Raw genomic sequence first — 16339 nt, 5'->3', positions numbered from 1 at the left:
CCCCTAGCCTATTCCATTCATTCAGGCATATCTGCCTCTGTCCCCATGTGTCCCTGTACCCCCCCTCTCCCTGTCCCCATGTGTCCCTGCACTCCCATTCAGCCCCTGGATCAATGCTATCACCCCACTAGCTCCTATGCCTGCACCCCAGTCTGTCCTCCTCACTAGCCCTTCTGAATTCCAGTCTATGTGACCCCCCCAGCAGCTCTGTGTGCCCCAGGCTGTCTGCCCCCCCATATCCCATGTCTCCTCACCTGGCCCCAAGGGCAGGACACTCTGAGGAAAGCAGCCTCTGTCCCCTTCCTCTCTGTGGCTGCTTGTTCTGGCCTTGTGCCAGCTGCCCTCTCTTCTGGTGCCACAGCAGCCCATGATGGGTGAAAAGTGTAACTGCAGCCCATCCCCAGCAGAATCTATTTTCAGCTGGGGAAAAAAAATCTGTGGGGGCCATGAAGTCTGCTCATGTGCAGTGGCTCAGAATTCCCTGAGGAGTAAAATCAAGGTGAACATAAGAATGGCCACACTGGGGCAGACCAATGATCCGTCTAGCCCACTATCTTGTCTTCTGACAGGGGCCAGTGCTGGATGCTTTGGAAGGAATTAACAGAAGAGGCAATCATCAAGTGATCCCTCCCCTGTCATCCATTCCCAGTTTCTGTAAGTCAGAGGCTTAGGACACTCGGAGTATGGAGTTGCATCCCTGACCATCTTGGCTAATAGCCATTGATGGATGTATCCTCTGTGAACTTATCTAATTCTTTTTTGAAACCAGTTAGACTTCTGGCCTTCACAACATCTCCTGACAATGAGTTCCACAAGTTGACTATGCATTGTGTGAAATAGTACTTCCTTATGTTTGTTTTAAATCTGCTGCCTATTAATTTAATTGAGTGACCTCTGATTCTTGTATAATGGGAAGGGGTAAATAACAGTTCCTTATTCACTTTCTCCACATCATTCATGATTTTATAGACCTCTCTCATATTCCCCCTTAGTCATCTCTTTTCTAAGCTGAACAGTCCCAGTCTTTTGAATCTCTGTTCATATGGACGCAGTTCTATATCCCTAATAATTTTTGTTGCCCTTCTCTGTACTTTTCCAGTTCTAATATTTTTTTCAGATGGGGTGACCAGGAATATTCAAAGTGTGGCATACCATGGATATATAGAGTGGCATGATGATATTTTCTGTCTTATCATCTATCCCTTTCCTAATGGTTTGTAGCATTCTGTTAACTTTTTTGATTGCCACTGCACACTGAGTGGATGTTTTCAGACAACTATCCACAATGACGCCAAGATCTCTTGCTTGAGAATTGCAGACTCAAGGACCCACTATTGAGAATATCCTGACCTCTAGACTCACTACAATTTCAGTTTGGAGATGATTAACTCGAGCACCGTGGCTGATTTCAACTATCATGGTAATACATGGGAGGAAAGGTGATCTCCTGTGGATCATGGACCCACGATATATAAGTCTTTACAGACAAAAGTCAATACATTCTTTGAGGGGGTCAATAAATGTGCACATGTGTGGTAACTCACTGTTTACCCCTTTTTCCAGATCATTTATGAATATGTTGAACAGTAGTAGTCCCAGTACAGATCCCTGGGGACACCACTATTTATCTCTCTGAAAACTGACAATTAATTCCTACCCTTTTTTCCTATCTTTTAACCAGTTACTAATCCATGAATTCCCTCATATCTGATGACAGCTTACTTTGCTTCAGAGCCTTTGGTGAAGGATCTTGTCAAAAGCTTTCTGAAGGTCCAAGTACAATATATCCACTGGATCACTCTTGTGCACATGTTTATTGACCCTCTCAAAGAATGTAGTGACTTTTGTCTGTAAAGCATGGGTCCATGATCCACAGGAGATCACCTTTCCTCCCATGTATTACAATGATAGTTGAAATCAGCTGAGGTGCTTGAGTTAACCATCTCCAGACTGAAATTATAGGGGGTCTAGAGGTCAGGATATTCTCAGTGGTAGGTCTTTGAGTCTGCAATTCATTTCCTCTGTCAGGCTGATAGAGCCCAAGTCTGTTGTCATTTATGACCAGATTTTCAAAATCACTGGTCACCCACAGCATCCACTGACTTCAGTGAGAGCTGTAAGGTACTCAGCCCTTCTGAAACTTAGGTAATTAGGGCATAGTGCAAGCAAGGCCCATCTCTTTTCACAGACTTTTGCATGAACAGTGTGGAGCCCAGCTGGGTAATTATATTGAGAAATCTTTTCTTTCTATTAGGCTGTTTGGTTTAAAAAGTCAGTTGTCCTGTTAAATTTTGTATATGCACCTAGAGGCCTTGGTAATCCGTGAAATTTATAAATAAATAAACAGATAAATCACCTTTTAAAGCTGCATTTGCAGGAATGTCTAGATGCATATGTCAAACATATTTTCTCAAAAGCTCAAGTTGGCTCATTTAAGTTATGGAGAATTTTTTTTCTCATCATCATCACCATCACATAGTTTCACTTAGCATTTCTATCAGGTTTAATTCTCTTCACATATCTTCATTTTCAGATCATTCATAAGTAGAATTGAGAGTACTGGAAAGGACCAGTTCCCAAATCAGTTTTCCTTGAATTTTGAGGGCCTTATTCTCTGCTCATATGGGTGGAAATCAGGAGTAACTCCACTAAAGTCAATAATATTAGACTGCTGTAAAACCAGTGTAAATAAGTGGAATATCAGGCCCTGAATGTTTAATTACAGACAGGCTCTGAGGGAAACTGGAAGCTTTCAGCATTGCTTGTATATTATATTTCTGGGCTGGTGGAAGATAGGCTTGAGTATTTGCCATTCTTCTTATCGTGCATGCTGTATCACGCTACCAGCCAGGCCTTTTTAATCTTGTAAACTCTCTAGCTCCCTCCCTTTTATCATTAGTTTGTTGGTAATTTGGTACTTCTATCCTGGAATTGACATTGCCACGCATCAACTTACCAAATGCAAATATCATGGGGCTTTGCTAATGAAAAGGTCACTTCTCCACCTTGAAAATAAATTTAAGTGAGATTAAGAGGATAAACCTAGAGATGCTAAATTCCCGATGTGAAGCACCTGTTTCTACTTATAGGCATTGGGAAGACAATTCTGCCAGTAGGATAACTGGAAACAGTTATAGTTGTTGTTGAAGGAATTTCAGAGCAATTCTGCTGCTCTGGCGGAACTTGTAGACTAGTATCATGTCTGATCCCCCACAAAGTCCTGGCTTCGCTTATCCTATCTTCACATTAAAGTCAAGAGTCCATAACATTTTTGATCCCACAAAGTCAATCATTCAGAAAGAGTAAAAAACAAAATTTGACCAGTTGTTTTTGATCTCATAAGAGGTAGGTGTGTGAAGTATTTGAACCTCATAGTTGTAGTCTAGGCTTCAAGGCTGCCAGTTATTCTGTTTCAGAAAGAAAGACCTTGTAAGATGCTTGAATGCTCCCTATTTATGAAAACATTAAAAGATACATTCCCATGTAACAGATCATGCTGTAATATTGGCAAATGTGCACTTATTAAAATAGAACTCTCCAATAGACAAATTCATTTGTCATTTTTTAATACATTATGATGCCTTTAAAAATATATATTCTGCATCTGCAGCAGGTAATGTAACATATTAGAAACAACAGGTATATATCTAATTATAACGGACATTGAAAAGATATAGTAGCAATATGCCTTATTAGCTGTGGCAAAGCAGTGTTTTACAGATGAAAATAACATGAGTATATTACAGTTTGCCTAGTGTTTCACTGTTATAGAGCAACATTACTGTATTTCAGTTTGTATATTATTTCACTTGTGTTAAACATATGTGGTCAAGAATCAAAATTGAAATGTCTCTTTTGAACCTGAGACCTCTTGGGAATGTGATACTTAGTATGTAGTAAATGTTGCCAATGTTCACTTAACAAAAGATTAAACTAAGGGCCAGGAGAATTTAGTATATCCTTAGTATATGTTTTCCAGTGTTACTGAGCCCAGGTTTTCTGGTTGCAAAAGCTATTTTAAGGAGTTTCAGCTAGTTCTGAGCTGACATGTTGATTGAATAATATTTGAATATTAAGAAAGTCTACCGAATTATACTTTTGACTGTAGTGATTGTTGCCTGAATTTTTGAAGTCTTTTCTGTGTACTGCCTCTTTACATTTCTAAGAACTATGTCTGTCTGCAAAGACAGCAGCCATTTTGTTCACTGAATTTCTGCACTCCATTATGGGAATGGCAACATCATTGTGCTCTGGCAAGTGTTTCTTTTGGTGGTGCTGGAAGTGGCTGCTCTTTTCCTTAGTCTGAAATAAGTCAGTTTAGACTGAAAGTACATGTTTATTTTCTTTGTACATAGTGAAGTAATGCTTAATCTCTGAAATGTTTAGGAATCAAAGTCATGGTTGATCCTGAACCAAACACAAGAGCATTATTTCAGAATTACAGATATTTATTTGTATGTCTGTAAAACTAACGGTCTCTCTTGACCTGACAGTCCTTGATCTAGCAACAGTGAAAAAATCTAAAATGCCCTGAAATTATCTTCAAGCCATTTTTTAAAATCAGGATTCTGTTTACTATCACATACTTTTCCTAAGAAAATATTTTAAAAAATCAGTTGTTGCAGATCAAATGCATTCTATTGAAATTAACTTTTCTGAAGTGCTTTAGTGTTCCTATTTTCATTCTTCTAATTCATTCTTTAGCTACAGATGGCTTGTTAATGTGGTCTTGTGGTTAGTGGTATTACGACAGTAATATTTTCCAACAGCAGGCTTCAACAGAGAAAGGGTGAAGAAAGCATTTGAATAGTTTGATCATTTAGCATTCCATCCTGCAAGGCACTGAACACTCCCATTGAAATCATAGAAATGTAGGGCTGGAAGGGACCGTGAGCGGTCACGTAATCCAGACCTCTGTGCTGAGGCAGGACCAAGTAAACCTAGACCATACCTGACAGTGTTTGTCCAACCTGTTCTTCAAAACCTTCAAAGATGGTGATTCCGCAACCTCCCTTAGATGCCTATTCCAGTGCTTAATTACCCTTATAGCTAGAAAGTTTTTCTGAATGTCTAACCTTGCTGTAGATAAAGCCCATTACTACTTGTCCTACCTTCAATGAACATCACCATCCTCTTTATAACAGCCCATAACATATTTGAAGACTATCAGGTCCCCCCTCTGTCTTCTTTTATCAAGACTAAACATGCCCAGTTTTTAAATCATAGACCAGGTTTTCTAAACCTTTTATCATTTTCCTGGTGCTCCTCTCTCCTCTTTCTCCATATCTTTTTTTAAACTTTACCACTCAGAACTGGACACAATATTCCAGCTGAGGCCTGACCAGCACCAATTACCTTCTGTGTCTTATATACGAAACTCCTGCTAATTCACCCGAGGATATTAGTCTTTTCTGCAGCTGCATCACATCATAAGAACATCACTGACCTAAGTTCCGTCTAAGCTGCATGGCCGCGCAGCAGCCTATTAAGAGCTGCACAGGCTCTCAGGACTGTGGCGGGGAGAGGCGCCTCTCCCATAGCTCCAGCCCCAGAGCTGCCACAGCAGGGAGAGATGCTCTCCCCCAGCCCCAGCCCTGTCGCAGCCCGGGTGAGGCGCCTGTCTCGTGGCCCCAGCCCCGGACATGTCATGGCCGGGGAGAGGACTGGGGGAGGGGGGAGCTCTCTGCCTGCCATGGCCCCAGGGCAGCCTGGACCCCAAACCCCTCATCCCCAGCTGGAGCTCTGATCCGCCCCACACCCCAAACCTCTGCCCCAGCCCCGCACTCTGAACCCCTCAGCCCCATCCCTGCCACACATCACCTCCATATTGGTGCACATAACAAAATTAATTCTGCACATGCATGGGAAAAATTAGAGGGAACGTTGTCACTGACTCATATACAACCCCCAGATCTTTTTCAGCAGTACTACTGCATAGCTAGTTATTCCCCATTTTGTAGTTAGGAAGTAAAAATCAAATGCACAAGTGTAGTATGTTGTACTTGTCTTTACTGAATTTCATCTTGTTGATTTCAGACCAAGTCTCCAGTTTTTCAAGGTGATTTTGAATTCTAATCCTATCCTCCTTCATCTGCCTCTTGCTCGTAATGTATTTATAGAACCTCTGCTTACTGCCTTTTATGTCCCTAACTATGTGTAACTCGTTGTGCTCTTCTTTTGTACTCATCCTTCGCAATCTGTCCATGCTTTCACCTTTAGTAGGATTGCCTTTTGATTTGCTGGTCATTAAAGAGCTCCTGATGGAGCCATATTGGCCTCTTACTATTCTTCCTATCTTTCCTTCATATCAACATAGTTTGCTGTTGTACCTTTAATATCATTTCTTTGAGAAACTGTCTGCCCTGAACTCCTTTTTCCCTTAGATTTTCTTCCCATGAGACCTTACTTACCAGTTTTGAGTTTAATATCTGCTTTTTTGAAGTCCATTGTCTTTGATCTGCTGCTTTCACACTTTCCTTAATCTATCAGTTCATAATCACTTTTACCCAAATTGCCTTTAGATTTTGCAGCCAGTTGCTCCCTGTTAGTCAGATAGTGGTGCCAGCTCCTCTGTGTCGCCTATCACAGGCTATGGATATTATTGCCCTTGCATCCTCTTGTAACCAGTAGGCCCCAAAAGCTTTCCTCCAGACCATCTTATTCAAAGCCCACAGAGACTCCACCTCCCCAACTACCTGAATGGCCTTTCTGTTCTTTCCCTCTCTTCCCCACCAATGCACGGCTATTGCTGGGCTTCCGTAATGTGGAGGGCCTTCTATGGACCTCCCATAAAGTAGTGAATCTTGCCCCTTGTGTCTAAATATTGCCAAGGTCTGAAATCAGTTTGGGATGCACCTTACCATATATACTGCAGTATCTAGATACAATGACAAGAGTAAAGGGAGGGGAGTGGAAGGCTTAGTTCAGAATTTTCCTAAATATTAGTATAATTCAGATGCAAAATTGCTCTTTGAAATAGATTTATTTCTAAATGTAAATAATATAGATAATGTAAGTGTAGACCAGTGATTATTTTAAACCACACACAGGAAATGCAAGAATAAGAATAGGTTTTTAATGAGCTGTTTACTCTACTGCATGTTTAATTACATTGATTCTTTCAAAAATAGTAATAATGCTTAGCACTTTTATAGCACTTTACATTTTTTGAAGTGCTGTACAAACAATTGTGACTCATTAATCATTGCTGGGTAGTAAAACTGTGATATGAATAGTTACTACATCACTGGCCCTTACAAGTAGAGCAAGAACAAGTGCAAGATGTGAGAGCAATTTATGTTTAATTATACACAATCTGTGTGGCATTTGGCAAAAGACTGGAAACAAGTTGGCTAGATCTAATAGCATCATGTAAATGGATGAGAACAAAGCTAAAAGCACATTTCCCCTCCCTCACTATCTATCTATCTATATGTATTGAAAAGTTTAATATATAAAAAAGCAAAATCCAGCAGTCCTTCCTGCTCTGAACTAAGTATCAAAAAAGGATCATAAAAGAACAAGATCCATGAAAACAGAACCAGTATTTTTTAAAAATTGAGACACTTGAATACCTGATGTATTACATGTACTGTACTATTGTTCCGATCGTTATAATTTGTGTACAACTGCAAACTAAAGCTTTCTATACTAAAACTTCTTTTATTCTCCATATAATAGTATTTTGCCTTTATACAGCACCTTTAATCTCAAAGTACTTTTCAATCTTAATCTTCCAGATGATTTCATGATATCCTCTCACACTCAAGATACCGCTCTTAGAGAAGGGATCCCTGTTATTAGGAAGAGAAAAGTAGCAGTAATGGGGGATTTGATTATTAGAAATATAGATAGTTGGGTTTGTGGTGACTGGGAGAACCACATACTGAATTGCCTGCTGGGTGCAAAGGTTGTGCACCTCTCGAGACATTTAGATAGACTTTTGTGCATTGCAGGGGTGGAGCTTGTGGTTGTGGTATATGTAGGTACCATGACATAGCAAAAGTTAAAGCAAAGGTCCTGGAAGTCAAATTTAGGTAAGAAATTAAAGTCCATTCTCTGAAATGCTTCCAGTTCCACGTTCAGGGCCAGTTAGACAGGCAGAACTGCAGAGTCTCAATGCATGGATGAGATGGCAGTGTTCAGAGGAGGGATTTAGGCTTATTAGGAACTGGGGAACCTTTAGAAAAGGAGGAGCCTGGAAAGATGGGCTCCATCTAAACCAGAACGGAACCAGATTGCTGGCATGTAAAATTAAAAATGTCATAGAGGAGGGAAACAGCAGCAAGGGGTAAGACTCTTAACAAGCCTTGGCTACTTATTGTAGGGTCCCTGGGCTGGAACGCAGTGTAGAGGGTGGGCCTGGGTTCCCCTGCCAGCCATTGGGAAGTGGCACAGGGCACTAGAGACACCAGCCAGACAGCTGGTCAGGAAGGACTTTGATTTCTCTGGAAGAGGAGGACCCTTTCTAATATCTGCTGATTGTTACAATAATAGGAAGCAAGAGTTAGAGCTGTAGTAAAGATCCAGCAGGCCTTGCAGGGGGACAGAATGTATAAACCACACTGGAGAGACAAAGATTAGTGAGAGAAGGAAGCTGCAGAGGCAGAACTGAAGGGGCACAGAGGAGGAGGAATACTGGAGAGAATTGAACTGGGGTGACCTGAGAGCCAGACACAGGGGAACTGGAACCACGACAGGGAAATGCAAAAAGGAAGGAGAGAATTAAAGGGAAAACCGTGATTTATTGAGAAGGTGGAGATCCATTAATACAGAAAAGTGGAGAGAAGATAGAATTTGGAAGATAAGGCCCTAATCCAGAAAAACATTTTAAGCATGTCAGTAGCCTGATTTAGGGAATACTGAGATGCTGAAAGTTAAGCCCTTGTTTTATGTGCTTTCCTGGATTGGGCCTGAAAGATCATACTGAGATGTAAAGGAGAGAAGAGTAAGAAAATTTTGGGGATGAGGGAAGGTGTATGTACAACAGAGATACTACAAGGAGTATAATGAAGTTACAGAAAAATAAAAGTACAGATCATTTAAAAAAAGTTTTAAAAACAGAAAAAATTGCACACACAAAAGCCTGAAGAAAAATATACAGAAAGAAAGAAAAATAGCAGGGGAAAGAGAAAGCAAAACACAGGAAATACAGTAATTTTTGTCTTACTTAACTAAAAATTTGTGGGTTTACTTATGATTAATTCCCAGTCTCAGCTGCCACAACATCTGCCTTCAAACTCTAAGTGTTAAGTAATTATTTGTAAACTAATTAAGTAATGTGATTAACATGGTTCCTAAAAAGAGGTGCATTTTACACAAGTTGAAAAAGTAGAGTCACACATTTTGAACATTTTCCACACATTCCCTGGTTAGGATATTTTAGGAATGAGCTGTTAAACAGTTGTTGTGTTGCACCCTGCATGTAGCCTGATGGATGAAGAGATTTCTTTTTATAGGTTAAGAACATACGAACACTGGGTCAGATCAATGGTCCATCTAGCCCAGTATCCTGTCTTCTGAAAGTAGACGGTACCAGCTCCTTCAAAGGGAATGAACAGAACAGTACAACTAATGTGTGGTCTATCCCCTGTCATCCAATCCCAGCTTCTTACAGTCAGAGGTTTAGGGACACTCAGTTAAGGTTGCATCCCTAACCATCTTAGCTAATAGCCATTGTGAACTTATCTAATTTTTTAAAACACAATTATACTTTTGGCCTTCACAACATCTCCTGGCAATGAGTTCCATAGGCTGACTATATGTTGTGTGAAGAAGCACTTCCTTATGGTTTTAACCTGCTGCCTGCTAATTTCATTGGCTGACCCCTGGTTCTTGTATTATGTGAAGGGGTAAATAACACTTCCTTATTTACTTTCTCCAGACCATTCATGATTTGGTAGACCTCTATCATATCCCCCCATAGTCAACTGTTTTCTAAACTGAACAGTCCCAGTCTTTTTAATTTCTGTTCATATGGGTGCAGTTCCATACCCCTAATCATTTTATTCCCCTGCGCTGTACTTTTCCCAATTCTAATATCTTTTGCCAGAAGGGGTAACCAGAACTGCACACAGAATTCAAGGGGTGGACATAACAGATTTATATAGTGGCATGATGATATTTTCTATATTATTATCTATCCCTTTCCTAATGGTTCCTAGCATTCTGTTAGCTTTTTTTGCTGCTGCTGCTGCCTTTACCACACGGGTGGTAAAGGCAGCGGAGCTGCAACCAGTTTGTCCAGAGGCCAGAGCATTTAATCCACCCTGCGAGGCTGATGATTAGGTGTGTGGAAATTCAATCAGAGCCTCTTTTGTCCCTGCTGGGCGCTCCATGTGTGACTGAGCACTCAGCTTGAGGAGAAGCGGGCTTGCATCCCACTTCCAGAAGCAGGACTGTTTCCATGCATGGCTCTATCTGTTCAACGCTGTTTGGCACTCCAGGCAGAGGAAGTAGAGAAGGGATATCTGCTGCTCTTCCCAACAGACTAGGAGGCTGGAACACAGAGCCTTGGAATCCATGAAGGTCAGCTCGTCTGTGGGGGACTGAAAAGGGAACAGATGTTCCTTACTATTGTTAGATTTTTCTGATTGTTTTCACCAGGTTGTTAGCAGTAAAGTGCAGCATAAAAACATATTACTTTTTATTGGGAGTGTATGTAACAGAAAAAGCAGTCACTAGTAGCAGGATATGATTTACTGCGTTAGGACAAAGGTCTTGCCTGCCGAGAGAGAAATTGTATCACAGGAATTATTAGTAGAGACGCTAATGCCTTCCTTCAAAGGTATTTAGTCACTGTTATTTAATCCTGGGGTTAGGCATGTAAATCCCAGTTTTGGCTCCAAAAAACTCTGGCCAACTGTGTAGGTGCCTGAACTCACTTGGCACCTATATTTTTCAAGGTAGTATTTCCCTAGGGGCCTATGTTTCTGCCTTTGGGTATGTGCATTGCTGCCTCGCTCTAGTCCTCTGGACATCTATCTCCTGCCTAAGCCCCTGAGCAATTCAGAAATCGGATGAAGACAGGCATTTAGTCACTATGTCACTGATACGGTAGGCAAGCTCAGAGGCTGCCTACTTGATTGGGTCCCATTTAAAACCCAGCTAGAGAAAGAACCCACCTTATAGCTTTTAGCCCAATTGTTCGGGGACTCACCTGGGATGTGGGACAGCTAGCTTTAATTCCCCTCTCTGCCTGAAGTGGGGAGAGGATTTCAACAGGGTCTCCTACCTTTCAAGAGATGCTCTAACCACTGGGCTATGGATTATTCTGATGTAGGGCACCCTTAGTCTCTCCTATTGAAGTTGTTGCACTCTGGCTAACTATTGAAAGAGAAGTTGAAGAAGGGGGACTGGCCCTGGAGTCTCCCACCTCCCAGGTGGGTGTTCTAACCACTGAACTACCGAATCATTCCCATTTTCTTACTGACCCAATGACAAAAGGCAGTCATCCAGCTATCTGTCTAGCTGACAAGAGATTTCATTAGTATTAAATTGTAGTAAATATTAAGCTACACTCTCAAGGAATTTGTCCAAGAACCTTCCCTGGCCAATATCCATCTAGCACCATGCCAATAGGTGCGGTGTCCAGACTGTCCACTAAGGGGCAACCCACTGCAAGAAATATATTTTTCATGCAGAGTTTGAACAAACTTCTGCAAACTTCCCCAGCATCTCGGGTTGCTCCGGGGTGCGTATTTCCGTTGCTCTGACGCTGCCTTGAGCCTGGGGGTCGGATAGGAGAAAGCAATTTCCCCCCTGAATTGGGAGGAGAAGAAAGAAGAGAGGTTCTACAGCAGCAAGAAGCTTGGATTTAACTGGTCACTTTCACAGCACAAACACATTTAGCTGCCTTTGGCTCTGGGGTGAACTAAAAAGTTTCCTGAATGACTGGCTCGTGCTCGAGGACGGGAAGTGAGACGGAAGACTCTCCAGCTTGAATGAATTGCTGCTGTGCACTTTGGACCGCATTCCCTGCAGATGAAGTGTTAGTGGCAAAGGCACATTGCTAGCTGGGCTGTCAGTCTCCAGCCTGTCTCCTTTTTTGGCAGCAGCATCCCTGGGCTGTTGGTCACTGGCCATCCTTCCTCAGAGGCAGGAAGTCAGAGCCAGAGGGCCCTGATGGTGACCACACAACTCGGCAAGGTGATTAGCGCTAACCGTGATGACCAGAAAATGAAAGCCAGCAAGAGGGACAAATCTTTCTGTATTTTTCAGGCCGAGTATCTGAGCCGACTCCTGGAGAGCACTTCTGTGCTTGCGTAAAGGAGGGGAGAGGGCGCGGGTGTCTCCCGTTTTCTTGCGAAAGGATTCTGCAAAAAGCTGCGCGGACAGCGTGTGTAAAGTAGTCTTGTTTGGTCCCGTTAACTCTCCTCTTCCCCGGGCGGATCGGCCCCTGTGCAGCATTTTTCCGCACTGCTATTTCTGCTCTTTCGAAGAGGAGGGGGGAGACACTGCTGAGTAAGGCGGGGGGAAGAGCGAGAGAGACCTGCTGCGATCGGGTTACAGCGAGCCATGGGGGAGCAGAGGAGGGGCCGCTTGGCGAGGAGCAGCAGCGGGTCAGATGAAGTGCTGAAGCCATCCCGGGGGGGATCTGCTTTGCCTCTTTCCGCTGTCTTCTGGGCAAGCCCCGTGGCTTCCAGCGAGGCTTGGATACGCTAAGCCGGCTCCCCGGACGCGCTATGCCCCATCCCAGCTGCTGATCGCACACAGCGGGTGAGGGAAACCCCGGGAAACAGGTGCCCTCCTCTTCCTCCAGCTCCACGCTGCCGGGGTTGCTCTCTCACCAGCATTCACCCGCGGGACGCCTGGGCTGCAAGGACATGGGGCTGGCAGGGGCGAGCAGAGGGAGCCCGGCGGCCTGAACTCGGCCGTGCCCCCGCTCTCTGACGGCCCGGTGCCCGGGGGGCGCTGCACCCCCTGCTGCTAGAGGCGCTGATTCACATTGCTGCCCCCAGCGCTCCCCGCTGCCGCCCTGCGCGGCCGCCGCCGCCCTGATGGCTCCCGCTGACAGGCCGCTCGCTGGGAGCCGGGGCCGCCATGTGCCGCGCTGGCCGCTGCTGCTGCTCTAGATGCTCCTAGGGGCGCCCTGGCTGTGCGCGCCCGAGGCAGCCGCAGCGAAGCGGGGAGCGGAGGCGCGGCGGGGAGGCGGCGAAGCGGCGGCGGCGGAGGAGGCGATGGACGAGTCGTCCCTGCTGGACTTGCTGGAGTGCTCCGTGTGCCTGGAGCGGCTGGACACCACGGCCAAGGCGCTGCCCTGCCAGCACACCTTCTGCCGCCGCTGCCTGGAGAGCATCGTCAGCTCCCGCCACGAGCTGCGCTGCCCCGAGTGCCGCATCCTGGTGGGCTGCGGGGTGGACGAGCTGCCCGCCAACATCCTGCTGGTCCGGCTGCTGGACGGCATCCGCCAGCGGCCCCGGGGCGGCGGCGGGAGCGGCGGCGGCAGCCCCACGGCGCAGGGCAGCGCGGCAGCAGCGGCCGCCGCCGCCCCTGGCAGCGGGGGAAGCGACCCGGCGGCGTCGCCCGCCTGTCATCCCGCGGCGGCCACCGGCTCCCCCAGCGCGGCCGCCGCCAGCCGGAGCGCCCTGCTGGGAAAGGTGGGTACAAGCCGCTGCCTCTGCAGCGCCTGGGGCACGGCCCCCTGCCCCCAGCCCGCTCCCTCCTCAGGGCACCCCCAGCCCTCTGCCCTGCCCCCTCTCAGGCACCTCCAGCCCTCTGCCCTGCCCCCTCCACAGGCACCCCTCACCCCCAGCCCTCTGCCCTGCCCCCTCCTCAGGCACCCCTCACCCCCAGCCCTCTGCCCTGCCCCCTCCTCAGGCACCCCTCACCCCCAGCCCTCTGCCCTGCCTCCTCCTCAGGCACCCCTCACCCCCAGCCCTCTGCCCTGCCTCCTCCTCAGGCACCCCTCACCCCCAGCCCTCTGCCCTGCCCCCCCAGGCACCCCTCACCCCCAGCCCTCTGCCCTGCCCCCTCCTCAGGCACCCCTCACCCCCAGCCCTCTGCCCTGCCTCCTCCTCAGGCACCCCGCACCCCCAGCCCTCTGCCCTGCCCCCTCTCAGGCACTTCCAGCCCTCTGCCCTGCCCCCTCCACAGGCACCCCTCACCCCCAGCCCTCTGCCCTGCCCCCCCATGCACCCCGCACCCCCAGCCCTCTGCCCTGCCCCCTCCTCAGGCACCCCGCACCCCCAGCCCTCTGCCCTGCCCCCTCCTCAGGCACCCCTCACCCCCAGCCCTCTGCCCTGCCCCCTCCTCAGGCACCCCTCACCCCCAGCCCTCTGCCCTGCCCCCTCCTCAGGCACCCCTCACCCCCAGCCCTCTGCCCTGCCTCCTCCTCAGGCACCCCTCACCCCCAGCCCTCTGCCCTGCCTCCTCCTCAGGCACCCCTCACCTCCAGCCCTCTGCCCTGCCCCCCTCAGGTACCCCGCAGCCCCAGCCCTCTGCCCTGCCCCCTCCACAGGCACCCCGCACCCTCAGCCCTCTGCCCTGCCCCCTTCTCAGGCACCCCCAGCCCTCTGCCCTGCCCCCCCACAGGCACCCCGCAGCCCCAGCCCTCTGCCCTGGCCCCTCCACAGGCACCCCGCAGCCCCAGCCCTCTGCCCTGCTCCCCCCTCAGGCACCCCTCACCTCCAGCCCTCTGCCCTGCCCCCCTCAGGTACCCCTCACCCCCAGCCCTCTGCCCTGCCCCCCCCAGGCACCCCGCACCCCCAGCCCTCTGCCCTGCCTCCTCCTCAGGCACCCCGCACCCCCAGCCCTCTGCCCTGCCCCCCCCCTCAGGCACCCCGCACCCCCAGCCCTCTGCCCTGCTCCCTCCTCGGAGTTCAACTCCCCACGCACCCAGTCATCTGCCCTTCCTGCTCCTCGTGGACTCACTCATCTCCCCAGTGTCCCTGCACCCTTACCCCACTTCCCGACACCTCTCGCTCTGTTCACTCGTTCCCTTCTGTTTCCTTACGCACCTGTTTCCCTACACACTCACCCTCTGTTGGACACCCCTTCTTCTAGCAGTGATCGTGCAGATACAAACTTCATGTCAGGCTTTCCCTTGCTGCTCACATACATGCTTCCGATCCTTGTATTTCCCTGTCCCCTGTATCTACACACATCCCTTACCCTCAGTTCCCCTGCACACATCTTCTTCCCATTCCTCTTTCTCTCCCTGTAGAGGAGGAAAGAATCTGTTTAATTATTCCTCATCTCAGGCCATTTGGGAGATTATTGCTGTTTCATTTATGTTGTTTATTGTTGCTTTTTTTCAAACTAAGGGAGGCTTTGACGTTAGTATTCAGAGTAGATTTGAGAATCTCAAACTAAAGTTCTCAGTGGGGGAAGGACAAACTGTCAGTAGAGAGATTGGAAAATATTACTTTGGCTGTGCTGTTGCCACGGTCTTGGCAGTGTGTTTTAGGGGATGGTTGTTGCTTGCATGGATGTTTACATTCCAACATGGGAAAGTATGTTGTATTTCCCTCTGTACTGATATTAGTTTATATAGATTGCAGAGCTTGTTTTCTGTGGCAATTGGTCTTGTTCATTGACTTAAGACTTAAAAACTAGCCTTTTCTCTGTCACCTTGCCTCATCATTTTAATGACTGGTGTCTGAGAATAGTTTTTGAGACAAGAAAACATAATGGTTGCTAAATGTGAAAGATGTAATCAAAGATTAAAAGGGCCACACACATTCTAAAATCTTTAAAATACATACTGCATTATGATTTCATTTTTTAAAATGTAATGTATTTCAGTAGGATATCCCATGTTAAACTTGTCAGTTTGGTTTGTCTCTATAATTAGATTTCCTGGTACATGTGGTGTTCTAAACTTAGTCAGACTCCAGCCCAATCTATACACATTTTAAAATAGTGATATGACTTGTAATCATTGCTGTAGCAACTCACTGTTTAACTGTGCTAAAAGTGTTACACAGCACACCATCGCACTGTTGTACAAACTAAAATTTCACACGACTTGTTTCTACTGCTCTATATACTTTACACTGAAATGCAAATACAATATTTATATTCCAATCTATTTATTTTATAATTATATGGTAAAAATGAGAAAGTAAGCAATTTTTCAGTAATACTGTGCTGTGACACTTCCATATTTTTATGTCTGATTTTGTAAGCAAGTAGACTTTAAGCGAGGTGAAACTTGGGAGTACACAAGACAAATCAGACTCCTGAAAGTAGTCTGGAAAGGTTGAGAGCCACTGCTATAGGGCATAACTTTAGAACAGCCCTGAAGCTGCTCTGCATTACTCCAGAAACCAGCATGGCTCCCAGACTGAAGGGCTGCAGTGGGGGTTTAGCCACTGCTTCCCCCCACCCCTTCCCCAAT

The 16339-nt window shown here is 46.5% G+C and overlaps 1 protein-coding gene across 2 annotated transcripts in view; it reads left to right on the top strand.

Annotated features, from left to right (window-relative positions):
- Positions 1–7060: 7060 nt before the first annotated feature.
- SH3RF3 (SH3 domain containing ring finger 3) overlaps positions 7061–16339 on the top strand; it is a 393578-nt gene continuing 384299 nt past the window's right edge. For both annotated transcript variants that reach the window (XM_037897489.2, XM_037897480.2), the window contains exon 1: positions 7061–13598. In XM_037897489.2, coding sequence (XP_037753417.1) covers positions 13074–13598 — 525 coding nt within the window. In that variant the 5' untranslated portion in view covers positions 7061–13073. The remainder of the gene's footprint in view (positions 13599–16339) is intronic.

The sequence above is a fragment of the Chelonia mydas genome, chromosome 1, assembly GCF_015237465.2.
Source record: "Chelonia mydas isolate rCheMyd1 chromosome 1, rCheMyd1.pri.v2, whole genome shotgun sequence".
Lineage (NCBI taxonomy): Eukaryota > Metazoa > Chordata > Testudines > Cheloniidae > Chelonia > Chelonia mydas.
Note: the sequence above shows the minus strand (reverse complement) of the source record. Positions and strands in the feature narration are given on the sequence as shown.